Here is a 27,726-nt window from a genome sequence, read left to right as displayed (position 1 = left end):
TGGAAGAAATTTAAGGGCTATTTGCAAAAATATTGTAAACTGTATGAATGTTAAGGAGGATGCTTGATCACAAACAACTTGGCACCATTGAATTAGATAAACTGAACTATGAAGATAAGCTAAATTTAGGAAAAAATCAACTTTTAGATAATGATTAGGCTAAACTAAAAAGTTTTAAAAAGTCAAATGAATATATCTAAAATTTAAGATATAACATTGGAAAATTAGATAAGGTGGGGACAAGGTGATAAATTGCTGAATTAATTTTTATATTTTGGAACGTAGGAGAGGGAGATGTGAGGAAGTCCAAAAAGGATAAGAAAATATGTTATGAAATGTGATGTTTTTTGTATGTTTTGTTTATTATGTTATAATTTAAAAAAAACCTATTAATAAATATTATATATATATAAAAAATACAAACCTAGCTATTTATTGGGACTAGGTTCTGATGTCTTGCTCAAACAGCCACTTCCTTTACTGCTTGGGCCCATGGTGGGGAGGAATGGGTGACAGGGATTTTTTGTGGTAGCATCCTGTCTGTGCAGCACCAGCTTTGCCAATTTATAACTGCTTTATTTGCCTAAGCATTCCCTGAAATATCTTTTCTTTTCTTGTACTATTCTACTTGAGTTTCATTGGGATTTTTATCTTTATATTGTTCTTTCAATACAGTAAGCTGCATTAAAGGCTTAACAGTGGAAGAGGGAGACGTTAACATTTCTAAATAAAAAATAAGGGAAGTTCAACTGTGGCTGCCCCAGGAAGCTGTGCAGGGATCCCAACCTAATGCTCTGTCTAACCAGTATACCGCACTGGCTCTACAATTTTGCCAGTGCATTATGATATGTGAAACTATGCACAAGACCAGGAACAAAGAGAAATGGCCAGAATTGACCAGCAAGGATTGACTAGTGAGGCAAAAAAACAGAACTTTAATTCTCAGCTGATTCTAGAACATTCTGAAAATGTGGTTGACAGAAACAAGTTGGTGAGTTGCTATGGCAACACATGCCATCAGCATTCCCAGGACCTGTCACCATAGCAAAGAGTTCTGGAAGCTTCAAATGGCCCATGCGCCAAAATAGCTACTGTTGCAATTTAATATTTTACAAAACAATCCAAACCCTATTTGCCCTGGGCAACAGTGTGGTCAGTTGAGCAGAGGTGTCTCTCTTCCAGCCTTGGGTGGGGACAAGGCCAAGACAGCCTGGGATCTAGCTAGCCCCAGGGGCGGAGGAAGGTGGGCGGTGGGGGCGCACTGCCCCAGGTGTCTTCGCTGAGGGGGGCTGATATTTGGCATGCCACCTGGCCATGACTCCCAAGCCTACCTAGAGCTGCTGGGGAAAGGCAAGGAGCTGCCAGCGGCATCCCCCCCTTACCCTTTGTTTTGACAGCTCAAGGGAGACTTGGGAGTTGCGGGCAGGTGGCGTGCCAAATATTTGCCATTGCTGGCTCACTCCGCTCCTGGCTGTAGGGCATGTGCGCTGCTCCGTGCACCCGAGTGGCTATACCGCGCCTGGGAGGGCACCCTCCATGCCCTGCCCCCCTCGGGAGCATGCCTGCCCTCGGCAGCATGGGCATATGCTCCGCTGCTGGCTAGATCTGCTGCCATCATGAGTTGTGATGGCATTGGGGCTGATCACTGCACCAACTCTGGGCTGGGGCAGTGACCTGCCTGTTCCCCCACCTTGCACTCCCTGGGCACAGCAGGGCTGCTGCAGATGTGGTCGAGGCCCTGCCACTCCAAAGCCATGCCAGCTTAGTGGTGGCGGGGTGGAGTTCGGATTGCTCTAGACAACAATTTAAAATATCTGGATATTAATAGCAATGGCCAGTCACACAAGATGCATGCCAGAATTGCTCACAGAATAACAGTGCACGTCCACTCAGAAGGAAATGAGTCTGGTTCAGTTAAAGCAGAAATGCAACATAGTTTGCAGGGGGAGGGGACAGAATCACATTTCACTGGTGAAATTTCTGGAGTTACTTGCTAAAGATGTGTGTTTATTTTCGTCCAACTAATGCAAACATGGTTCCAGTGAAACATTTCCCCCATTCCATTCTGAGACACAAAAAGCCAGAACCGTTCTTCTACTGCATAGTACAGCATTTCAGGTGTTTTCCAAAGAAGAGGATGCATATTCCCACCCCCTTTATGATGTGTTGGCAATTGCCATAGCAACTTCCCCATCTTTTCAGGACTTTGTATGCCTGATGCATCGTGGAATTGTGTGAGGAGCAAAAAAATAAGAATAGTTGAGAGTTTTAGCATGAATGCCACATGGTGCCTTTTGAGAAAGAAGCAGGTTAGGTTCTGAATCATGCTACCTCCAACCAAAGCAAACCCATCTTGACATTTTCTCTAACAGCAACCAGAGTCGCAGGCCTGTTATGATGACTGAAGCATTCAGTGACAGTTACCATATGTGTGCAAGTAGAACAAACACCACAGAAATAGTTATGATATCCATCTCCAACATCAGGTAACAATCTGATGTTGAATAATCAGGAGATACATATGCATGTGTGAACTGGACCTCATTCTATGGATCTAATATACTAATATAGTAACTATTCTTTATAGCAAAACAAAACTTTGGGGTTTGGTTCTAAGTTCATTGCCTATTCATGGCCGCCGAGACCACATAACACCAGTCCTGAAAGACCTACATTGGCTCCCAGTACGTTTCCGAGCACAATTCAAAGTGTTGGTGCTGACCTTTAAAGCCCTAAACGGCCTTGACCCAGTATACCTGAAGGAGCGTCTCCACCCCCATCATTCTGCCCGGACACTGAGGTCCAGCGCCGAGGGCCTTCTAGCGGTTCCCTCACTGCGAGAAGCTAAGCTACAGGGAACCAGGCAGAGGGCCTTCTCGGTAGTGGCTCCCACCCTGTGGAATGCCCTCTCATCAGATGCCAAAGAGATAAACAGCTACCTGACATTTAGAAGACATCTGAAGGCAGCCCTGTTCAGGGAAGTTTTTAATGTGTGACATTTTAATGTATTTTTAATCTTCGTTGGAAGCCGCCCAGAGTGGCTGGGGAAACCCAGCCAGATGGGCGGGGTACAAATAATAAATTATTATTACTATTGCTATTAGCTATAAAACAACTACCATGTGGAGTATCTCACTCTTGTATAACAACTCGGAAAAAGTTATGAAGTTATACTGACTTTTATGATTCACAGACAATCCATCTGGATTCTGTCTTTTTAAAAATGTGGAATGTTAAAAAGTAACATAATGTATAGCCAGCCTTGGTTGGGGGGAGGGGGGAACTGATCAAAATACCTACTAATAACTCTTTCTTCATAACCACTTTGAGGGTTGTTGTTTTTTACAATCAAGCATTGTATAAATTTTATGAAATAAATAAATAGCTATGCTCTATTTATGGAATGACACAACATGATCACAATTCTCCTGTAAATTTAACCTAGAATATTCAAGCTGCCCACAGTGTAAACAGTTCAGAGAGATGGTTGGTTCTAATTCAAGATACCCTCTTCCTGCACTGTAAAAGAGCTAATCTGGTTGTCTTATATGGGGCCAATCCTAAATCAGACTATTTAAGGTGGTGCAAGCCATGACAATTTCCATTATCATTACTAACAATCACTTCTGAAATTATCAACCACCTTAGCAATAAATTCAGAGTAAACAATTATCTTTTGGCTTTAGAAAGCAATACTATTGTGTTCATTTTTTTAATCAGGAAAGTTTTTTTTGGGGGGGGGTAATTATATACAACTTCCAGAATACCCCCGCACAAGCTCTCTGTTCCTTCTCATGCTTCATCCTCAAGCCACCCATCATCTCCCATCCCACAAATGTAGTACAATGAAAATTGCCAGGGATTTTTTTCCAGCCAGAACTCAGTTCCGGCACCTCTCAGGCAGGTGCCATTGCCATTATAAGAGAACAATGGAGGAGTTTGTGGTGAGTTCCAGCACCTCTTTTTCTAGAAAAAGCACTGGAAATTGTTATGACACAAGTTTCAGCCATGTGCCTTAGGATGTAATTAATGGTCCCCTTTCAGAAATTACGTACTGTATACGATTTACGATTCCCCAACAGATGCAGTTTGTTTCATCCATCTACTGTATGATGTAAGTATTGCCCCCAGATAGGAGAGGGTGAGGGCTGCCACCACTAAATGGTCCAGCATTTGGAAACACCTAGTTATCTAAACTAGCTGTATACCTATAATTTCGTGGTAGCTGCTAGAAGAATTTTTGATGTGGTGGTGGGCATTTGTATGCAGAAATGCTAGCTGCCTATGGGAGAGTGGGGTATGAAGTTCCTACTTACCTATTACAAAAATTATTTTTGATTTCTTCAGGTCTTCCGTAAAACCTAAATTAAGTGGAAAAGAATTGAAAAGACTTCTAGCAATAAGTGTCGCTACGTATAAAACTGTGTATAATTATAACACACTTAACAATATGTTTATGCTTATCTATCACACTTTATAATAAGTTTATGCTTACTCAGAAACATTGAATTGAATGGGAACTATTCACAGGCAAGTGAATATACAAATGCAGCTTAAAATTTTTTTAAACAAAACAAAACAAAACAAAACAAAATAAAACAAAACAAAACAAAACAAAACACCAAGCTTGAATTTCTAACTAGAAATTTCTTTTATTGAAGGAACAGTTCACAGTCATAGTTTTATAGCTGTTACTGTAGCTGTGATAAAATACATATTTAATGCATGAGAACACTCACAGCTCTTTTGTGTGTGCACAAAATATTAAAATGAAAAATGACCATCCATGAATAAAGTGTTCTTGGGTTAAGAATAGTTCGTAGTGTGTGCCTCCCTTTAAAAAAAGCTTTGTTTACATTTGTCAGAGTTCATATTCATTTCGTCACATTTGTGTATGTGTGTGTATGTGTGTGTTTGGGGGGTACTTTTGGTTTAAGTTCAGTCTGACATCCAGACTTCACTGGTCACTAGCTGCATTCCAGACAAGTATATCAAAAGAGATCTATACACAACAGCCTTTTCTTTTCTTGAACAGCAGCTCATTCTTTACCCAAGCAAAGACACAACCACAGCTGTTCAGAAGAAACCTTAACCCTATGCATACATGAAGAGGGACTTACTATAACATAACCAGCCTCGAAGGCTCGAATGGAACCAAGATCTTACCCTTATTTTCTTAAGCCAAATTAGGAAGTCCCACTGGGCATCAACAGGTGCATATCCTGACACCCACAACTCTGACCTTTACAGACCTCTTGGTATTAATGGTGGACAATTCTGATGTAACAGTGTGCTCTACAGGTTGCTATGCATGTGCTCATATTATATTTTCTCAAATTTTTTATTATATTTATATACTGCCCTTCCTCCTGAGGGAACTCAGGGTGACATTGTCTGATAATACATCAACAATGCATTAAAACATATACAGTATCTTTAAAAAAAAACCCAAAACCACAGTCATCCAAATTCCACAATACAATATAATTATGCTGAAGTGTGGAAGCTGCAGTGTGCAATCTTCCAATGTAGCCTAAATTTCTCATGAATTGTGGCTTACAGACGCAGGGAACATTCTGTCAACATTTATTACAGTAGAGGATAGCTGGTAAAACTCACCTCCCATATTCTCAGGTCCAGAAATGCATGACTGGTCAAATGCCTGTCAATTAACATATTGGAAAATGTTATTTATGAGCTACATCTTCATGCACCAGCATCTATTATCTATTCTTATCAATAGTAAAGACCCTTTTAACATATTGGCGACAATGCTAATCCCACTCCACTGTCCTATATTTGCTTTTTGAGACAGCACCTTCAAATGAACATCTGCTGAGTATACTTATTTATTGCTGCAGAGCATGACTGCAATGTGTGTCGTGTCAGAAATTCCAGCATGTCTATTACAGTACAGTTGAGTAGCACGGAGGCAGTCAGTGTGCATAATGATTAGCATCCCACAAAAAAGTGCAAAAAAGGATGTTTCTAGGTCAACCATGCTGCATGGAGCAGCAATGCCCGTATTATGAAGCTGAAAGCAGCGCTATTCTTTTAAAATGTATCAACCAATTTGAACATTATCAACTGGAGTTCACGGACTGACCTTCCCCTCTAGCCCTCTAAGAACTAAGGGCTAGGCTATCTTGTGATGTTCTTCTCTTAACAATTTCTGTGTGGAAGCAATTAATCTGTGAAAACCACAAAGGACTGCCCACAGGTTTCTTGAATCAAAGAAACTGATTTAAACTGAACGGTTAAAAATAAATTCTATATACGAACTATGAAAGCTGAGATAGGACTCTGCTGTTGTTAGGTAAAATACTCATCTTATAATTATTTTTTAATATAATAATATCTGGCTGAAGGTATAAAGTACGTCAGAGAGGTATCTTATAGCTTCTCTGCCATCCTCAAAAGGGTTTCATCAAGGTTGCACAAGCACCTATCCTGTTCAATCTGTATGTCAACAGCACTGTTGAATTTTTATCATCTCCTGTAATCATGTACCCAAGTCAGTCACAAAAAATGTTTCTGCTGTACTGTACACAGATGATGGTGTTCAGTCCCAGATAAAAGCAGGCCCTGGAAAATTGTTGGCAGCATTTCTGAATACTGTCAAAAACAAACCTTGAGGTGAAGCACTGTAAAACTCAGAGTTCTCTATATGTCACTCCCCGCCTCTCAAATAAAACAGAATTGGGAGGAAAATGTAATTAAACAAGTTAGAGGGTGGCATGTGGCTAGGTTATGTGCAGAGCAGGCCCCCTGAAGTTAATGGACTTAGATTAGCTGTGACTAACCTAAGTTCATTAATACCAAAGGGTTGTCTCTGAATATGGTTTTGTCTTATACCACCTAGTGTCTTCAAATACTTTTGCATAGTTTTAAATCATATCGAGCATGGTTAGCTCAACAGGAATATGTGGTAAAAAAAGCTATGTAGAATATCACAATTTTAATGTATTTTTCTGAACAAAAGGTTAAAATGTTATACCTGCAGTGCTTGAACATAAATTCTTAAATACTTTAGACCTTTTTTTTCTATACTAGGATGTGTTTCAAAAGCTGATTTTTAGCAGAAACTGGTTATCTCTCTATTTTCACACAGGCTCAAATATTTCAAAATATTTAAGTATTAGCATCAGTTGAATTTATCCCCTTTTGTCTAGTTTCCCTAAGTTATAATTGATTTACATGAGAGAAGCTGAGCGAAAGCCATTAATTTAAGGCAATGTTTTTCTGACTTTTCATCACAACTGTTACTGACTCTAGGTGTTAGCAAAGCAAGGAATCTATTGAGGCTGCATCTATTTGATACTAAACAATCTGTCTGCTCTAAGAAACTTAGGTCCCTGGTATGGTAGTTTCTGACCTAGTCTTCCTGATACAGTGGTACTGAATCCACAAAATCTAACCATTCTAAAATACAGACGATTGAGTGTACTGCCTTCAGCATTTTAAGAGAACTCTATTCCAAAATTGTGTTTGTTTGTGGGCAGGTGGAAATACTGAAACACTGCTTCATGCACTGCTGTTTTGCTAAAACAGCTACTTGTATACGGAACCACATGCATAAAATTGCTAACATCATTATTATCATCTCATCCAAGACAAACACCTGACTTCTAAGTGACTTTTCTCCTTGCAGACCAAAATAATCAGGCACTACCAATGCAGCCTGCAAAATTTCTAGAGGCTGACATTAAAATAAGGGTGACTATGGTGCTCTCCAAGTCTTAATTTGTATAGTTTTCAATATGATAATTGTATCTGTTCAGTTGTGTTTGTATTTTTCAAGAACTCCAGCTGACACTTTGAAGTGGAATGCATAGGGATGTATTCAACAAAGTGCTAAGGAGATTGCTCAGTCAATGCAAGCTTCCCTCTATCCCACCCCCTCCCCATCTGCTGTTTGGGTAGGGGGTTTCTCTTGACAGCCAGGAGCAGAACTGGGGAGGACACAGGGGGCATGCAGCCCAAGGAGATAGCAGGCCTCCTTGCATTGGGTTCCTCTAGTACAAAGATTAAGTTGAATATTGCCCATAGTTTCCCCCTAATGTTGTGACCGTAGATGTTTTTCTTTTGAAGGTAGACATAAAAACCTGGTACTAACAATGATTCAAATTTTGAACAGGAAAGCTGTGAAAGAAATATAACTCTGTATAAACCACACAAGCAAGGGCAATTAGCGTATCATGCTCTCACCATTCTCATGCAAGCTCTCTTTCTAATTGCTTATAAAAAAAACTTGATGATTGTTCCTTAATGTGACTAATAGATAACATGCTATTGAAAATAGCATAAAGTCAGAGCACTTTCTCCTCCAACAGCTGAAGCACTGCGTCCATGAAAGAATAGTTCTGTCTATACTTACTGCTAGGCTTGATTTACTAGTAATTCTATTATTTCTATTATTCTGAAGCACGTACAAAAACAAAGAAGGTACATAAGATAAAAGGACACAGGCCTTGTCCTCAGGCTTACACTTGAGGGAAGGAAAGAGAAAGAGGGAGAGAAATTAAAAATTAAGTGTGAAGAAAGAGCTTTAGCTGACCTTGTTTTTTAAAAAAGTATATAGTAAACTGTACAATTTCAATAGCAGCATAGATATGATTCTGTCTTTGCAGCTATGCTGATGATGAGGATGGCAGAAGAACTTTTGGCATGCTAATTACAAAATAAATTTTAAGCTTCAGTAATATATTTTTATTTTGGCCATAAACCAGCCCTTTTCTTTTACAAACAATAAATACCTTATAGTACTGCCCTTTTTAAACTGCCGCATGAAATTTGAGTTGCCTTTTATTGTAACTAGACACTGAGAGCAAATCATACATGTTGTATGGATCTGTTTTGAACAGAGGTTTTAAGCATTAGCAAATAAATGTCCATTATTCTAACTTTCACTTTTGCATACACCTTTCAAATTTAGGTATGAAGGTTCATGAGAGCAGGCAATGAGGTCAGTCCTCGCCAATCTATTTTTCAGGAAGCCAAGGCTTCCCTCCATTATTAAGTTGGAAAAGAATAAAATACAGAATGGCTTCTCTCTGAACCTAGCCTTCTTAGTCATCTCTGTTTTATAGCTTCCTTTCTCTATCATTCAACTCATCCATTACTTTTAGTCTGCTGTTTACAGATCTGTATTTAGTATCCCATTGCTATGTGTTTTTGTTACAATGAGAGCAAATCTGATCATAGGTTCATGGGCATTTGACTTCAAAACAGTGCAAAGCTGCTTGAATTTAGTTGCTAGTAGTTCTAGAAATAGCTGGAGGTCTGCCTCAGGCAGAGATTTTATTATGCTTCTGAGCTCAGTAATTGTGTCATTTAAAGGATACAAAAATATGTGTTAAATACCGTATTTTTTGCTCTATAAGACTCACTTTTTCTCTCCTAAAAAGTAAGGGGAAATGTGTGTGCGTCTTATGGAGCGAATGCAGGCTGCACAGCTATCCCAGAAGCCAGAACAGCAAGAGGGATTGCTGCTTTCACTGCGCAGCGATCCCTCTTGCTGTTCTGGCTTCTGAGATTCAGAATATTTTTTTTCTTGTTTTCCTCCTCCAAAAACTAGGTGCGTGTTGTGGTCTGGTGCGTCTTATAGAGCGAAAAATACGGGTACCTAACAACCACCTCTAATTCTACAGATAACTTTGGATTAAAACAATAGTTTCATCTTGGCATCTGAATACATTTTATTTGACCATAGGATGACGGTCCTGATACAGGCACCACAACTATGAAGGCCTAGGTCTAGTCACTGTCTGGATGGGAAACCATTAGAGCTGCCTTGAGTTCCATGAAGAAAAGTGGTTTTTATTTGCATGCTCAAAATAAAATAAAAATAAGATAAAAGGATTTTTCAAAAGCAGAAGATCCTGTAGAAATGGGCACATCAACAACCAACCAACCAACCAACACCAGCATAGCCCACTGACTGCTTCTCATTCTCTGTTACCCTTTCTCTGTTATTCCCCTGGCTCTCTGCCCTATCACTGTTTGATTCCTGCTATTCTTCTTCAAGATCCCTAACCTCTGTTTTAGACCTAATTCAGACACTGAGTCATATGGAGTAACAGCTTTGCCACAGAAACCATGACATAAAGGTAGTTCAAGTTGCTCCTTCATAGCTGCGTACAGTACATAAAGGTAAAGGTAAAGGTACCCCTGCCCGTACGGGCCAGTCTTGACAGACTCTGGGGTTGTGCGCCCATCTCACTTAAGAGGCCAGGGGCCAGCGCTGTCCGGAGACACTTCCGGGTCACGTGGCCAGCGTGACATCGCTGCTCTGGCGAGCCAGAGCCGCACACGGAAACGCCGTTTACCTTCCCGCTGGTAAGCGGTCCCTATTTATCTACTTGCACCCGGAGGTGCTTTCGAGCTGCTAGGTTGGCAGGCGCTGGGACCGAGCAGCGGGAGCGCACCCCGCCGCAGGGATTCGAACCGCCGACCTTTCGATCGGCAAGCCCTAGGCGCTGAGGCTTTAACCCACAGCGCCACCTGCGTCCCCGCGTACAGTACATACTATACCTTTAAAGCACATTTCCACCCTCGAAAGAATTATGAGGACTGTGGTTTGCTAAGTTTCAAGAAATTATAACTCTGTGAGAGGTAAACTACAGTACCCAGAATTATTTGAAGGGGGAAAGTGCTTCAACTGTGCTTTAAATATGTAATGTGTACAGAGCCTACATCACACCAGTAACACTGTATGTTATCATGCTGGATTGCCTGGGTCGTGTGTGTGCACCTCATGCCATGTGTCAGTAGCTCTCTTGCAGAGGGAGGTGATGATGTGGGAACTATCTATGTGTCTATGCACAGGATCAGAACATCAATTCATTACTGCACCAATGAAGTGCAGGAGACAACCATATAGGAAGGGCACTAAGTGACAGTGACAGATGTGACAGATGTTAACAATGCTGTAAAGATATCACCTCAAACACCACTAGAAAAACTTAATTTGGTATGTACTCTCTCATTCTAAATTTCAAGCACAGATCTCATTCCACATGATGCTTTATTTGCTAACAAACTCTCAAATGGAAAATGTCATTATTGAACAGCAGATATTCCACCACAGCACCCCATTTTATAATGCCCTAAGAGCATTATAAAGCAGTATAGAAATGAAATAAATAATAATAATAAGGGCAAAAACAAAAATGCAAATGCAGGAAACCCGCAAAACTATGATGCCTAAGTAAAATTAAAAGCAGAATTTCTCCAAGGCAAACTATAGTTCTTTGCATATAGAACTCTCTTTTTTTTGTCTTGCCAGTTCCCATGGTAACTTAAGATGAACAGATTGTTTATGCACTTTAATAGATCTTTTACCATATTTTAGTATTCCAGGACAGGGTCTGTTTTGTTTTTGTTTTTTTTTAAGTGCCTTATAATATATTTATAAAGGTATTTTGTCTTGGCTGTCATTAATAAGTGTCCCCTGAGGTTTTTATTTTCTAGTGAAAATGTGGTCTGCATTCTGGTTAGAAAACGGCTGTTGTGAAAATAAACAATGAGGTTGTGAAAACTAGAGAGCTATACTGTATACTATATAGAGAGTACATGGCAGGGGTTAGAAGTTGCTTATGATGGCTATAATCTAAGATACCGCCATTAAGTACATGTACACAGAGAAACCTCCTGAAAGAATTCTCCATGCTGCTCCACAAGCTTCTCTTGAAACTTGGAATGGCCTTCAATGCACACTAATGCGCTATGTTCTGGGAGGAAATGTGCCCCAGTTTACACAAGAAAGTACTTGTATGTGCTAAGGGCCTTTTAGCTGCAAAAAGGTCTGCAGAAAGCTTGCAGAACACCCAAGAATATCTGTACATGGCCCTGCACTCGGCGTACTTTATTTCTTTTCTGATCACTGAGATCAAAGCTGCTGCTGCTGCTTCTTCTTCTTTTCTTCTTCTTCTTCCTCTTCTTCCTCTTCTTCCTTTCCTCCTCCTCCTCCTTCTTCTTCTTCTTCCACAGTTAGATTACTGAATGGGCTGACAAGACCCTAACCTAGGGCCCATTGTTTTCATAATGCAGCACTAGTCTGGATGATGTTCCCAACTCTGAATATTTTTTTTAAAATAGAAATATGGATAATGTATCTGCTTTGATATATATTTTTTTAAAGTTCTTCCAAGACCTCCAACAATTTTCAAATGGTATGAGGAAAAACAAAGTTTGAGAACTGCTGCTTTAGGAAAAGGATGCAATCTAGGCTGCATGGTTGCACCAAGCTGACTTCCCAGCTGGAATCCTTCAGCTGACTCTTCACAGACACCAGGCCCTTTAAAGCTAGTTTAGCCAAGTTAGTTTGTAGGTATGAGGACTGATGGGAATAATGCTATGTGGCTGTATTCAAAATCTAGTTTGGTCCTAGGGATGCAATCCTAGGTAGGATTACTAAGAACTAGTAGTAAGTCCCATTTAACTCACTGAGACATGTTTCCACCAACACAGGATCAGGATCAGGCTGCAAGTGTCCAATTTCTTATTCCTATGCTAGGTCAGCATAGGGGTCATTCCAAGTATTCAGATATTTGGATTTCATCTTTCAAAACATCTTATGCACCGCTTGCCAATCTTGTTACCTCCAGGGCAGAAACAGGAACTGAATTATCTTCTGAACTATCTTTGCAAAAATCTTCAGCCCAAGTAGTCTCCGATGTGTTTGCCTGGTCAATGTTTCCATTTGCTGAGTAAAGCAACTTAGGCCTGCCAACCCCAATCAGGTATTAGCTAGATGTTTTAGACTACAATTCCCATCATAACTGAGTGTTGGCCATGTTGCCTGGGGCATATTTATTTATTTATTTCATAAAAATTATTACCACTTGATTATATACCGCTTTGAACTGTATTGCAAAACATCTAGCGGATAGCAAATTGGATAAGGCTCTTGAAACATTTTTATGAATGTTTAAAGGCTAATATTCTTCTAACTTAACAGCTGGCTACTGATCATTAAAGTCCAGCAACCGAGAGAAGCATCTTCAGTCCTTAAGAAAAAATAACACATCGCAAGTACATGGGCACTATTTCTTGTTGTTTCTTCTTCCTCTTCTTCTTCTTCCTCTTCTTCTTCTTCCTTTCCTCCTCCTCCTCCTCCTCCTCCTTCCTCTTCTTCTTCCTTTCCTCCTCTTCCTTTCTTCTTCTTCCTTTCCTCCCCCCCTCCTCCTCCTCCTCCCCCCTCCTCCTCCTCCTCCCCCCTCCTCCTCCTCCTCCTTCTTCTTCTTCTTCTTCTTCTTCTTCTTCTTCTTCTTCTTCTTCTTCTTCATGTCTTATCTTACTCTGTGCAGTAATGTCAATCTTCTACCCAGAACAGCTCCTAAATTCTTGCCCTTCACATCACACATTTTGACAGCACCAAATGACTGACAAGTGACAACAAATAATGTCTGCCTAGCAAGCCAAACAAAAATGTGTCGACTTATTTCCTTAAGAGGCTGCTTCAAAAGCTGCACATTTTCTGGATTCATTTTAAATTTCAAAACCTCTAAAGGAGCAAGATGATGGCCATTACATAAGAAAACGAGCTAAACCTGTTAGTAACTAGAAGTAGTACTGTACCATACAGTTTAAGAATCGCTGCTTTGCTATTGCTGATATTTTAGAAGCATCACATGCTTAACATATGGATGCCTTTTGCTTCCGTTGGCTGTCAAAGTGTTCTGATAATATCTGCTAGCTTTCAGCTCCTCTGGTGCACATGGTTGCTTGGAAACCTAACCCTCTTGGCCCGATCTCTCTGACAGGTGCTTTATCTACTCTCAGCTACATATGACACACTGATACCTAGATACGCATCTTCTCCTTATTTGATATTCTTAGCAGAAAAGTGCTTGGGACAATTCACAGTTTGAAGATGGCCCTGAGTAATGAGAAAATCAGCGGAGCATTCAGTTTCTGTTGCAGTCACAATATTCTCAGGCAGCGACAGCAAACTTTGAAGATAGGGCACTTTTATTTGCTGTTAGTGTGGGAAAGGGTTTTAGTATTGCTCAGATAAAGGCTGCAAGTAGGTTTCATTCAGACAGAGGCTGTAAACAGGTGTTTTCTAATTATAATAGTGTGATGCTAACCTACCACCTGTCATTCTCCTGCAAAGTCCATGTGTTCAGGTGTTATACGTACTGATTTGCAGAGCACCTTTATTTAAAGAGGGGCCCAACTTGGGCCACAGTCTGTCCACATGTGGAGGAGCTATGCACATATACATTGGCATGCAAGTATAATTCCTTCTGGCACATGTACATCAAAGGAGCATGACAGCAGCATGCAGTGGCGAAGCAGGACTTGCCCCTGCAGTCATCATCACACCCCTCTTTCACTGGGTAGAAGGGATTGTATGACAATGTTTCATGGCATCATACTCTAAACCAAACATTCTGAATGAGGGAGTTCTTCCTCTTTGCATGGGCAAAATGCAAGTCAAACTTTTTGCATGTATGGAAGCATGCAAGAAAAATGTATACTCAAAATACATGCATTAGGAATCTAAAACAACGAAAGTGGTTGCTCTCTTGGCTATTCTAGCTAAGTTCAAGAATTGTTTAATCCGCTTCTTAAAATTGCAGCAAATACTTCTGATTGCTCATGCCTGTGCTTCTCCATGTAGACAGTGAGATCTCATTACTGCCAACCATAATTTGCTGCTCTGTGCAGGGCCGACAGTCAAAGAAAACTATCTGCATCTGGTTCATTTCATCTAGTAAAAGATAAGATCTTGTAACTGACAAAATTAATCAAAGCCTCATGACTTCCTACTCTGCCAATTTCTATTTGAAAAGTAAGTCTCTCTTGGACTAACACCACCAGTGGTGACTGCAATTATTGTTTGACTGCTAACCCCTTAACAACACCCACCATGAGCTCTCACCATGGCACCCTTTTGAAATAGTGCAGTCAAAGCCCTTAACAAAAATGGCTATAAGAATTATTACTGTGATAAGGAGACATTTGTCCATGTATTTTAAAACTTCAATAGAACACAATAGCTGTGCCCCAAATAACATGTGACACTGATATTTTTTAAATTTTCTTTTACAGAAAGCATATGCTGAGGAAAACTGCCTCAGGAGACGCATGCTAAGTGGGGGAACTGTTTTATTAACAATTTTCCCTCTGGATCTTTTCTGCTAAAACTCACTCCCTTCCCCAGCTGCTTCTTAAACCATATGAACCAAGGATAGGGAGCCTGTGATCCTTCAGATTTTATCCATAGCTGTCAAGTGTCCCTTATTTGAAGGGACAGTCCCTTATTCCAGCGCCATGTCCCGCTGCTGTCCCTTATTGATGGATGTCCCTTAAATGATGTCCCTTAAATTTCAAAGGAAGCAGCCGGCCAGGGAGGAGGGAGGCTCCAACTGTGTTGCTTGGCTGTGTTGCTCACCCAATAAGAAGTCTAAGAACGACTGGGGGGTGGAGCTTGCATGCCTTGTGTGTGGCTAGTTAATGCAAACTGAGGGGGTTTTTGAATGCTGGACGCCATTTTGTTGCATGTGCTGCTGCAAACTTTGCAGTGCAAAGCCAGGCCATGGAGCCATCTTAAGTTGAGGCTGCATAGGCCTTGTGGTGCATGTGATTCAGATTCTATTCAGTTGAACCTCTGGTTACAAAGTTGGTTGGACAGTGTTCTCGAAGCTACCAGCATGAGTTTGACCAGACTGCAGGAGGACAGGAAGACTGGAGTGCCTGGAACAGGTGAGGCTGCAGGTCCCTTATTTTGGCTGCTGGTCCCTTATTTTCAAATCTGTAAGTTGACAGCTATGATTTTATCAGACTCTACATTGCCAATAGTGAGGAATGATGGGCGTGGGATTCCACTAGCATCTGGAAGGCTGCAGTTTCCCCATGCCTGATATAAAGGAAACATGGGGGACAAAGCAGCTAAGAGTGAATGAAGTTCTCCGATTCGTGAAAGGGCAAGTCTGGGTCCATATACTAAAGATATACCTCATAGAGTGACCTGTATCATTCATTATACCTCAAATATGCTTCACACAGCAAAATAAACAGAATCTCTTCATACCCTAAGGATAATGAAGTCAGTGTTGGACTGGGAGAGCAGGGTTAGAATCCCCACTCAGCCATGAAGCTCACTGGGTGTCCTTGAGCCAGCCACCATCTCTTAGCCCAACCCACCTGACAGGGTTGTTGTGAGGATGAAATGGGAAGGAGAACTGTGTGCACCACTTTGAGATCCTTGGAAGATAAAGGTGGTATAAAAATGTAACACATAAAATGAATAAATAAATAAATAAATAAAACAATGATAGACTTGTAAGGTTCAGAATTGTACACCCGCTTCTAAGAGATGTGCCCCAAATATATTTACATCTTCGCCACTGATGAGTAGAAGTTTTTTCTAATGGAAGGTAAGGCAAGGCTCAGGGTATAAAGCTGAATACTAATAAAGACTTTGACCACAAAAGCTAGGTTTTGCCCTGTTTAGTAAAGTTCTTTCTTCTGTGAAGCTGGTAACTGAGCATAGCTCTAGTAATTTCATGTTCTCGCCCACTTCCAGTGTTTTAAACTAAAGTTACTGTCTGTAGCTTTAGCAACATGTTTTGATTTTATGTGAAGTCACTGGCGGACGACTAGAAAAATTCTACACTGCCTTCTGGTTCTCATTTCCTTTTCCAGATAATTTCATCAGGTTGCATCCAGATTTGACGTTCTGAAAACAAAGGTCTTCCTTCCTCAAACAGAAGGGCTAAAGATCCAGTGGAACATCCTGCTGGATGGAGAGTGAGAAGAGGCTGCAACTTCTACCAGTTTCCCCTTCTTCCTGAAGCCCTCATTTTCTTCCCAAAGGAACTCACACTTGCCACCTCCCACTCTGTTCCAGTGTGGGCCTTTCCAGGGGTCACAGTGAGCTGTAGGAGGAAAGGCAAAAACAGCCCCTCCTGCCTTCCCCAAGTGTCCTATGAGCAGAGTCCTACTTATGAAAGCTCTGGAGCCAACCATATGTTACGAATTCTTACTCCACTTTTCATTAGGGCCGCCATACGTCTGGGAATCGCTCAGAAAAATGGCGTGCCACTGAGTTTAGTGGAGCTCATTCCCAGGTAAGTGTGTATAGGACTGTACCCTCAATGCAACTGCTGTGTGGAAAAATTGAAAGTGAACCTTGTGTTCTGAAAATTCACTGGCCTATAAAAACTGACAGTATTTCCCCTCAGAAACCGGAACAAATTGTGCAACATGAAAGGGGAAATTTGTTTGGAACTGAGGGGAGTCCGTAAAAGAAAAGAATACAAAGAACATAGGAACACAGTACTGAGAAGCATTGGGTTTGTTCAGAATAATAACAATATGCTTGTGATGAAGAATGACATACATTCTGAAATGTGGTGGAAGTGCTTTGAATGCTGCATCTATTATGTTGTATACATAAAACAACATTAAAAGGGGTTTACGCAACTATTTCCATCATTTGTAGAATATGTCTGCCTTCACCCCTATATTTAAGAAAGATCACAACTTTTTAAAAAAAATCTGTAACAGTATGTTGAACAATGAAATAATTTAAGTAGTCACATGAATAATTTAACCCTTTACATCACAGACGTCTATCCTTTAGTGTACAATGAGGCTAAGGCTGTGTACACATTACCTGCCCATTCTTCTTCTCGATTTGGATTGATGCTAGTTTGGGAGAAAATGCATCAAAATGCTGTATTTTGTAAGAAACTAAAGGACAACAGAGGTGGATTGTGGTTAATGTCCTGTGTGCACCACTTTGCACCCTGAGCCCGGCTTCAGCTGGGGAGGGTGGGATATAAATAAATTATTATTATTATTATTATTATTATTATTATTATTATTATTTGGAAACCAGTGGTGTGAGCACACTGGATGCAGAGTAAATGGGGGTGTGAAGACAACCTAAGAGAAAAACGGAAGCTAAAGCAAGTGACCTAAAAGATGATATGAATGAGAGAAAGCTTTTAACTGATAAAATCCATTACCTGGTCTTCAAAGTCAAATTCATTATCAGCAATATCTCCAAGGTCCACAATGAGATTAAGGTCAACTTCACTTGGACCTAAAATAGGAAAGAGAAAGGGATCTTCTGAAAAAGGATTGATAGGTTTCCCTGTATGTACTGTTGTATGTATGTCATGATTTATACCCCCACTCCACTCCACATATACTAGTGATGCTCTGCTCTGGTGATGAACAAAATATTTACCACCCTACCCGCAATCCCTATCAACCCAGGGCTTAGGACTGCACCGTCCTAAGTAAACATGCATTGGGCTGTTTACCGTATTTTATAACTAACGTGTTTCACATTTTAACATAAATGAAAGTTTTGAAGGTAATTTTCTTTCTTACTTTTCTACTGTTCAAACTTAGTTCCAATTGTAGTGAAGCACAGAAAGGTATTCTCATTAATTGCCATGGGGCAATTGCCATGGAGCTTTACTCTACAGAAGTAGAGACTGTACAAGTCAAAGTATGCATAGTTTCAGGGGGTCAGGAAGGAGATTCTGGTCAATTTAGACAGTGAACATGTTTTCGGTGTCGTAAGGCATCTTTCTCAGACTATGTGGTTTTCTTTAAATCAAGCTGCTTCGTATTTATCAAAATAATCAGTTCCTTAAAAGGGCATAAAAGGAGACCATTTCAGATAGGATAACACTAAGATTTGTGCTGAAAATTAGAATAATTTTTTCTTGTTCCTGCTGTGTTGAACCTTCTAGCCTCCTTTATCCAGCCAACCAGCTCTCATGCTTTGCTGCATGTCCTGCTTGGAGCTCTAACACTCCTTCATAAACCTCGTTCTGCACTCTCCTGCTTTCTCAGCTGCAGAACGTTTGTCACCAAGGATACGTCTTCATGAACAGATGCTTTGGTCGAACAACTCCTTACCATGCTTTAATGTTGCTTCTCTTGTTATTATCAGACAAGTTCAAATGTGAAAGGGGGAAGAATGTGGAAAGTACCCCTGCTCCTCAACATTTTGCTCCTGGAAGGACCTGCTTTGCAGCGAGGCCAAGATATGTCGCTGCCTGAAAAAGGGACCAAATGGATCCACCTCCCCTGCTAGGGCTAACACTTCTAAGACATCTTGCAGCACCATTCAGACACTAATGTCTGCTGTCATCTGTCACCCTCATCACCCTTTACTATCTAAAACAGATCGCTTTACCATAACTGTATCACTTCACCTTAACTTAAGGTTACCAGATTTTTTTCAAAGAATCCGGGGACACTTTTTTTAAAAAAGGGAGGAAAAAAAAGTTATTTTAAAAAAGTTACTTAAAAAAGAGGTAATCTCTTCTGTGGTCTCTTCTGTCGCGCAGCCTTCCCCTGGGCCTCAGCCTGCTCTCTTGGAGCACTAGCCAGTGACGGAGCAGGCAGGGGTGGGGGGCAGCCGTGATGGCACCCTGCCAGGATCGCGCTGCCAGGGGCGGTGTGCTCCCCCTGCACTCCTCTTCCTCTGCCAGTGGCGCTAGCCGCCATGGAGTAGGCTGGGTTGGGCCTTGGCTCGGCCACGTGTCTTTGCCCTCCCGGTGCTCTCCTACTGCTCCTCCTCAGCAGTGGCAGTGGTGCAGCAAGGTTGGGGCTCCCCTTTTTCTCCTTCCTCTGTCTCTCTCTTCCTTCTCCTTCTCCTCTCCAACTTCTCCCTGCGTTGGCTCCGGTGTTTTCCTGGCCCCAGAGCACTGCTGGGCAGTCAGTCGGGTGGCCAGGCGCTCTCGCGCCTGGCTTAATTTGGGTCGCGGCGGGGCGGGGGACAGCGGTTCCCCCAGTTGATGCTCCGGGCATCCCTGGTTCCCCCTCAGCAGTGGCAGCGGCAGTCTCAGCAGCCCAGAGCCAGCCTGGTAGCACAGTTGGCTCTGGATGGCTTCAGGAGCTGCTTGCTGCTGTTTTGCCATTTTGCCTCGCCGGAAGTCCCGGTATGTCTTGTGCCATTGAACCAATCACGCAACCTTCATGCCCTACTAATAATCTACAACACTTAAAATATAAATTAAATAAAATCCAGGGACAGATTTGCAAATCTGGGGACTGTCCCCGGGAAACAGGGACGTCTGGTAACAATACCTTAACTGCACGATCTGCTTCCCAAACTGTCTTTATCTACCATGGATAGTAAAGGTGGATTCCAGTCCACAAACCAAAACAGAAACCAATCCTCAAATATACTGACACACTCATTGGCCTTATCTCCTTCAGCTATGCCTGCTGAAATTCCCTCTCCTACACAACAATAAATGTGCAAGAGTCCTGTCCTCTTTTTCACATAGTCAATCTGTTTCTATGTAGTGGTAAGGATTCGTCTTCCAGGCTGATATCCAGCTGCTACAACCTCTGACTCTGCTCCCCTTCAAATGCAGTGGCAGCAAATGGAGTTATAATGGGGCAGGTGTACCTTAAGGAGCCTCTCAATAGTCTACAATCCTCTCCTTAGGCTGCTGCTCTGAGAAAATGGTATCAACAGCTCCTGGTTTCTAATATATAATTACTCTCCACCTAGACAGCTCAACTTTTCCCCGGCTACTAATATTTTGTTGCAAATATTCTCCAGGTTGTTTTGAACCTCCCCCCTCCTGTCCCTAGTACTTTGGAGTCCCAAGCCAGAAGCCCACCAGGGAGGTGGAGTTGCAGTGGGGGAAATAGGCAGGGATAGGAAAAAGTAACCATACCACCTTTATGGTAATCCTTTGCTGTAAGTGCTTATTCTCCTTTTATTAATGTTGGACACCATATGTCTGGGAACTCATGATCACTGACATGTGTATTTCTGCCTGACACAAAGCCAGTTTATTTTGCCCTACACAGTTAGCACTACTTTTGTTTGTAACTTATACTCTGCTTTTGATGGCAATTCTTTAAGGAATGTTTTCAATTATATCTTATCTGTTCATTTTTTGATTTGAAAAACGACTGTATATAACCTCCAAGAGAGATACTGCTCATCTATATGCCCTTTTTGTTTATGGACAAATATATAATGAGATACATATAAACAGCTTTAAAGTTTAAAGTCTTGTGTTGACACACAGAATGCTAGAAAAGTGGTTTGAAATTATGAAGACAGCAAGAGCTGTCTTGTTAAGACAACAATTTATTATAGATTGATTGGCATCAGAATGATAAAAGTGTTTCATTCTCATCCTCAGGTATTTCTAATTCATTTTTTAAAAAAAATTAAACTGCAGAATTTCATGACAAGTTGTTGCCCTTAGCAACAGCCTTATTATATGTTAGGAAGCCACAATGAATAAGAATATATTGTCGTCTTTGAAGACTGCAAGTAGTTTTTTCCTTTAAAAAACCATTTCTTCCTACCAATTACAGTATTGGAATTTAACATGCAAAGGCTTGGATATGCAACAAAAACATTCAGTTGAAAGTCTGCAGGTTGGAATAGATACACTGCAGGAAGAAATTATATTAGTAGTGGAGGTAACTGAGTTAAAATATTGCTTTATTAAAATATTTGATGTAAGCAAAGGACTCTTTGGCTTTTAATTCTTTTGTTCAGCTTTTTATAGGTTTCCCTCACCTTAATAGGAAAGGAAGAATCATAATTAAGGATTTCTCTTTAAAATCTTATATCTGTTTGACAGAAGAAATAGTTTGAATAAAATAGAGGTAGAGGTTAAAATGATAGTTTGACTAATTTTGACAAATGGGATCCTCTTCAAGGAGGGTCCTGCTTGCGCACAGGACCTTGGGGCCCCCACAGCATTCGGGGGCTGGGAATAGCCCGGTTGTTTCTGGGGCAGTCCCACGATTGTGCCAGTTGCAACACCCAATCAGATTGATTTGCAGGTTGCGGGAGGAAGAGGATTTATAAACGGCAGTGCAATGCGTCGGAGCCACTTGCTTCACGCTGCCAAACACCCGCCCTCTTGGGTTTTCTGTGCTTTGGCCTTGCTTGGGATTTCGGTTGGTCACCTGTTTTGTGGCAGGGGCCTGGTAGGAATTTTGTCCACGTGGCAGATTGGCACTGGCCATTTGGTTTTCGCCCACCTCCCAGCAATCGTTGGGCGGTCAGGCATTGACTTAGTTGTGGATGGGGGAGGGGAGGTGCGGCCATCACCTGCCCCTCCATGAAAAGGGTATTCCGTTAAAGGAATCTGGGGGTCCTGGATCTCGTCTGAAGTCCGCTTGAAGGGCTAGGGCCATGCCAGAACCACAGGAACCCCGGGGTGAACTACAGTCAATTTGCATCGATGTAGCTCCCTCGTTTGGTTTACCCTTCCAGACCTCCTGTGGGGTGGGCAGGAGTCAGTTATAGTTTATCAATGCCTAAGCCAATACTGCTCACATTGTTTAATCAATGTGGCCTAAATTTTTCCCATCAACCTTAAACTAAAATATGAGTCTGTGTGAATTTATTTCTGAAGGGTTACCTGAAGTCCTTGAAGCGCAAGACCTGCTTAGTATTTTTTTTTTTTTTTGCATTCCCCATGTTTACAAAACTGTAAACAAATCACACAGTGCACATGCACACACATACAACATGATAGTATGCTAATAAATACCAGTGGGTTTTTGTGTTTTTAGTATGAGAAAGGCCTGCTACCAGGAAAAAATACTGTGGGCTGCTTTTCACACTGCTAAATCTTACACACAAATCATATTCAGGAGAGAAATGGGTCAATTCATCTTTATACACTGTAATGTGTGATGATCTCTTAACACATTATGATCCAAATGTGGTTTTAAAAATCCTTTATGGTAGCACTTTTCAAGTATGAATTTGGGAATATGTGAACCACCCCTGTCTCATACATTATATATTGTATATCAACAGAACATTAATAGTGCTCAGAAAATGTCACATATTAGTGCATACATAATAGACATGGAACCCCCTAAAAATGACATTTAACTTTTTTATTAATATACTTTTTTCTGAAGCATTAATATATTTTGATCTTGAAAATATATTACATTGTGAAAGCAAGGCTGGGCCTACAGTATTTGGGGGTTAATAACCAACTCACCTTCAACAGGTTCTTTAGGAGGAAATAGTTTGTTGTCAACTGCCATGCTTATGTCTTTGAATACTTCTTCCTCATCTCTCTCAGCATCAAACTAGTAATAAAACAGAAGGCAATCAGACATTCCAAAACAGGTTTGGTTACTTATCTGAATGTTATGGTATTATACAAAGTCTTTTAGAGCCAGGTGGAATATTCCTATAAATACCAAACGTCATTGAAGCATGGAACCACAGTAGAATCTGCATTGGCTTTCTTTATTTCCTACAACAAAACACATCAATCACACTTCTGTTTTACTGTAGTGAACCAACTGAGTAGGCTTGTGCAGAGACACCGCTACAGAAAATCATTCAGGCGCATAGTGCCCCATGATTCCAAATAGAGGGGAAAAGAACGTTGCAAGAACAAACGACAATTATCCACTGACATCAGAGGCACTGCAGCAGTTACTATCGTCGTCCTTATATTATTGCCTGAATACCTGTTTTGCTTTTTAGCCATTAAGCCCCCAACAGCCCTTGTCCTGCCTCTCTCTGAGCCATTCCTTATCTATTTAAATGATGGAGCAGGCATTGCATTCCTTTATTTTTTCAATGGTTGGTGCAATCAGATTAAAATAATAATATAGCAAGCTATTGATATGAATAATATAGTTTTCAAATATATGTCCCCAAATAGTAATATTGTTTAAATTTGTTACCTACACTCCCAAGAAGATACTAAGGATACCGATGATTTACATTGGGATTGTGCCATTATATTCTCACAACAATGTTGTGAAATAAGTTAGACTGAAAGGTAATGATTTTATTTTGAGTTTCATGGTAGAGTAAGGATTTGAACTCAGATCTCTTTAGTCCAAGTTGAACACTCTATCCATTATACCTTAGTGGTTTTGTTCAGTGGGCTCTCAAAGAAACTTATATTCAAACACAATTAAATATGTCTATTCACGCAGAAATCTTCCTATTTTGCCCATACAAAGTGGGGAACATGTTGTATTTTATCCATTATAACCAGCACAAAACCCCTCTTTCATTTCCTTCCACCACAATGGGCAACATACTTTAGGAATGGCCCCGCATACCTATTTCATCAAGTTATTTGTGCCTCCCTCTAAAAAAAATAAAAAATAAAAGTGGAAGCTCCTGTATTCTGGGGGAGGAAGGTGCGGGAACTGATGTAGATGGAAGGAGAACAGCAAAGGCTTGCGACCACCAAGTATTACCTTAAGGATTAACAGTGGTTTCTTTGTTTTAAGAAAAAATGGTGCTGGTACTCACCATGAAGCTATCACAGTAAATGCAACACTTTTACCATTTGGGGGGGGAGGGGGTGTTGGTACTGCAAACCCTTGAGTATACCCAGAAAAAGCACCGATTAAAGAATGTTATTTGCCCAAAAGTAGAAGGATGAAGAGGTCCCGAAGAAAGAAGATTGAATGCAGAAACCAATGGAGTATGCAGAAATGGCGAAACTTACCGGAAGAATAAGAAACCTTTTAGAAGGAATGAAAGTGGTTTATTGAGTATTTATAAACAAACTATAAACAGATCGAGACATTGGCAGGATTATTGTAAAAACCTGCAGTTTAAAAAATAGATATGAGATATATATGAGAGTAGACGATTAAAAGAATAAGTTGAGGCAAATTGAAGTATGCAGGAAAGGACGAAAATAAATGTAAGGAACTAAAGAAAGAGCGGGGAGGGAGTCAAAACTGAAAATGTTAAAACTTGGTTAAATAATTGTTGTAATGTATATAAATGAAAACTATAAAAAAAGACTAAATGCTGCTGAAATGAAGAAATTTGGGAAGGGAGATGGGGGGAGCCATACATGAATTTTTATGTGAAAAACTAAGAACTCACATTTGGTAACAAAAACAAATTCCTGGTGGAGGATGTATTCAGAAGTCCTCTTTACCTTTATTTAAGAGAATGTCTCCCCCCCACTGAGTCCCTATGCAAACACTTGTCCCCCAGCTGATGGATCTGAGGGCTCTAGTAAGCAAACAAACAGATCCCACAAGCTTGAAGTTCGTCCATCCATATAATACATGAATCTTACAGAAAAAATAAACTAAGATGAAAAAATAAAATATAAACCTTTGCAACACAAATAGTCAATGTCATACTTTCAGGTAACTAGTCTCTGGAAAAGCCTCAAAAGATCACACCTTTCACATTTTTAACAGTATTCTAAGTAACTAGTGTGGACAGAAGAATCACTGTGAAAAAAATCAATGAGCAATTCAGATTCAAACTGATGGGAAATTTGTTTATTCCCACTTTCTATGCAGGGAGCATAGAATGTCAAAGTAATTTTCCAAGGAATTGAACGGGAGGAAGCAGGACATAAATCCACTCCAAGTCAACCTCCTACTTATTCCCAAGTGGAATTCCAAAGCACACTTAGTTGAGAGTAAGTCTCATTCCACAAAGCAAAATTGCCAAAGATCAGGTTGTTGGTCTTGCATGGCACTATGCGTGTCCTCTGCTGTGTATGCTTTCATCTGACAAAAACAATATTCCTTAGCTTCCTGTGTTTGCCTTGACCACCAACCTTGGAGCAGCTTTAATTTCCAGCTGACTCCATCTGGCAGAACCCCCATACCTGAGGTCGTTCTTCATTTTGGACTAATGTTTCATTTCATGAAGAATGAATCCAAAGGGCAAGAAGCTCATTTATATTTTAGTGGGCCTCTCCTGCTTTTCCTGCTAACACTTAACTGTGCGGTTTGATGCAAACCTTAATCCCAACACTCTGAAGCCTAGCTTTGTTGAAGAGACAGACGAGTGCTCAGTCTAAAGCAATGTCTTGTGCTTTTTTAAAAAAAAAAAGCTTTAGTTTTAGTTGCTAGCAGCAGTACTAAGCAAAATTATTTGTTTTAACCCTCCTTTTTGCATATATTAAGGTGTTGCTAGGATATGATCATATTCTGTAACACTTCACAAATGAACAGGAACAATCTTGTGTATTTGCACTCCAATTCTCCCACCATGGAGCCATATTCTCCCACTATGGAGTCACTACTTTCCTGTTATTACAGAGAATAGCCTTCTCTGGCAGCTGCATCATAAACTCAGTCAGTGCCTGTCATGCGTTACTTTAAAAGAAAATAGGTTAGCGGGCTTTGGCTGGAATGACTTTCAAGTACATTTCTCTTACAACAGCTTACCAAATGTTTAAATCAGGTACAGGGAGTCTGTTGCCCTCCAGATGCCTTTGAACTACAATTCCCATCATTCCTCACTATTGGCCATGCAAGCTGGGGCTGGTGGGACTCACAAGTTCCCCATTCCTGGTTGAAATTAAACCACAGCCATTGCAGCATGCGAAAGGCCACATAAACTATGGGACCATCTCTTGTTTATCTCAACTGTTTTCAAAATGAACAACAAAACTTGGCCAAGTCACTGAGTAATAAATACATTCTGAATTTTAGAATCATTAATCCAAAAAGAGTTCCATATTTCCAGCCGAAATCTGTTAATAATTCTTTGAAAGAATTGTGTCTAACTAAGCAACATTCCCCAAAATAATTGGTTTATTTTATAATGCTGGCTAAATAATGTTATTATACTTCTAATACTATTTAGCCCAGAGATTTCCAAACTGTGTGTCGCAACATGTTAGTGTGTTGGTTGCAGTGTGTAGATGTGTCATGCGAATATTCACCACGCTCCTCCCGGGGCTAGAAAGGGGTTAGTTTGCTAGTAAAACTGAATTACTGTGTCACAAAATGATGCATGTCTAAAAAGTGTATCAACAACATGAAAAGTTTGGAAAGCTCTGATTTAGCCCTTCATGGAAACACCAGGGATTGAACCGGAGACCTTCTGCCAGCAAAGCTATCATTGAGCTACAGCCCCGTCCTCTTAGCAGTTTATGGTTAACAAAAATAACTGTTTTTAAAAATGGGCCATTGTCACCTACTCCAGAAATACCATTACAATAAATGTTTCCTGTTTTTGAAAACCTTTATGAACATTTTAAATTGGTTTAACCTTTACTTTCTGATGCCTCTATTTTGATATTTTGAAAGTAAGAAAATAACAGAGGAAACCTAAAAATGTTCATTTTCTGGCAGCACATGCTAAGTTAGGTGGCTTGCTCACTCCCTTTCCCTCTCACAGTGCAGGCTAAAGCCTGTGCAATCAAACATAGTTCTCAAATAACTTGCCATCAAAAAGAAGCCACAGACCTGCTTCTCATCGCTATAGTGAAACCAGGATGCCATATATGACCCTCTTTGGGCAGTCCACCTATATGAATGATATGAAGCACCATAAATACAAGTGATCACAGGCAAAAACATTCCTCTTTAACCAGGCCTTTGGCTTATTGACATCTAATGCCCTTTTAAAATGTGCTGTGGAAGGGAGGCTTATTTTTTTAAATGTTTTTATTAAAGATTTTCTTTGGTTACTAAAGTACATACATCAACTCAATTTTCAGACCATAAAGTCCTTTCTATAGATCAGTCATATTTGATGGGAGACTTTAATACTGTATACAGTATAAGGTTGGGGGAGAAGAGTGGGGGGAGAGAGAAGGGGGGTAGCACACTTTCGTTCTTTCACATAGTGTATGTGTGAGGTTTGTGTCAGCGTCGTATAGGTAGGTTTGTCATTGAGTTGTCTTTGTCTTTGTTGTGTTATGTATTTTGTGTTTTTTATATTGTAATTCTGTGCTGTGAACTGCACTGAGATCTCCAGGTATAGGGCTGTATGCCAATTTA

The 27,726-nt window shown here is 40.5% G+C and overlaps 1 protein-coding gene across 2 annotated transcripts in view; it reads right to left on the bottom strand.

Annotated features, from left to right (window-relative positions):
* Positions 1-27,726, bottom strand: part of AK5 (adenylate kinase 5) — an 85,281-nt gene that overhangs the window by 15,541 nt on the left and 42,014 nt on the right. For both annotated transcript variants that reach the window (XM_079982575.1, XM_079982576.1), the window contains 4 exons: positions 22,983-23,073; positions 17,985-18,061; positions 5,620-5,662; positions 4,317-4,361 (listed from right to left, as the gene is read on the bottom strand). In XM_079982575.1, coding sequence (XP_079838701.1) covers positions 4,317-4,361; positions 5,620-5,662; positions 17,985-18,061; positions 22,983-23,073 — 256 coding nt within the window. The remainder of the gene's footprint in view (positions 1-4,316; positions 4,362-5,619; positions 5,663-17,984; positions 18,062-22,982; positions 23,074-27,726) is intronic.

This window comes from Podarcis cretensis (assembly GCF_951804945.1).
Source record: "Podarcis cretensis genome assembly, chromosome: 6".
NCBI classification, from domain to species: domain Eukaryota; kingdom Metazoa; phylum Chordata; class Lepidosauria; order Squamata; family Lacertidae; genus Podarcis; species Podarcis cretensis.
Note: the sequence above shows the minus strand (reverse complement) of the source record. Positions and strands in the feature narration are given on the sequence as shown.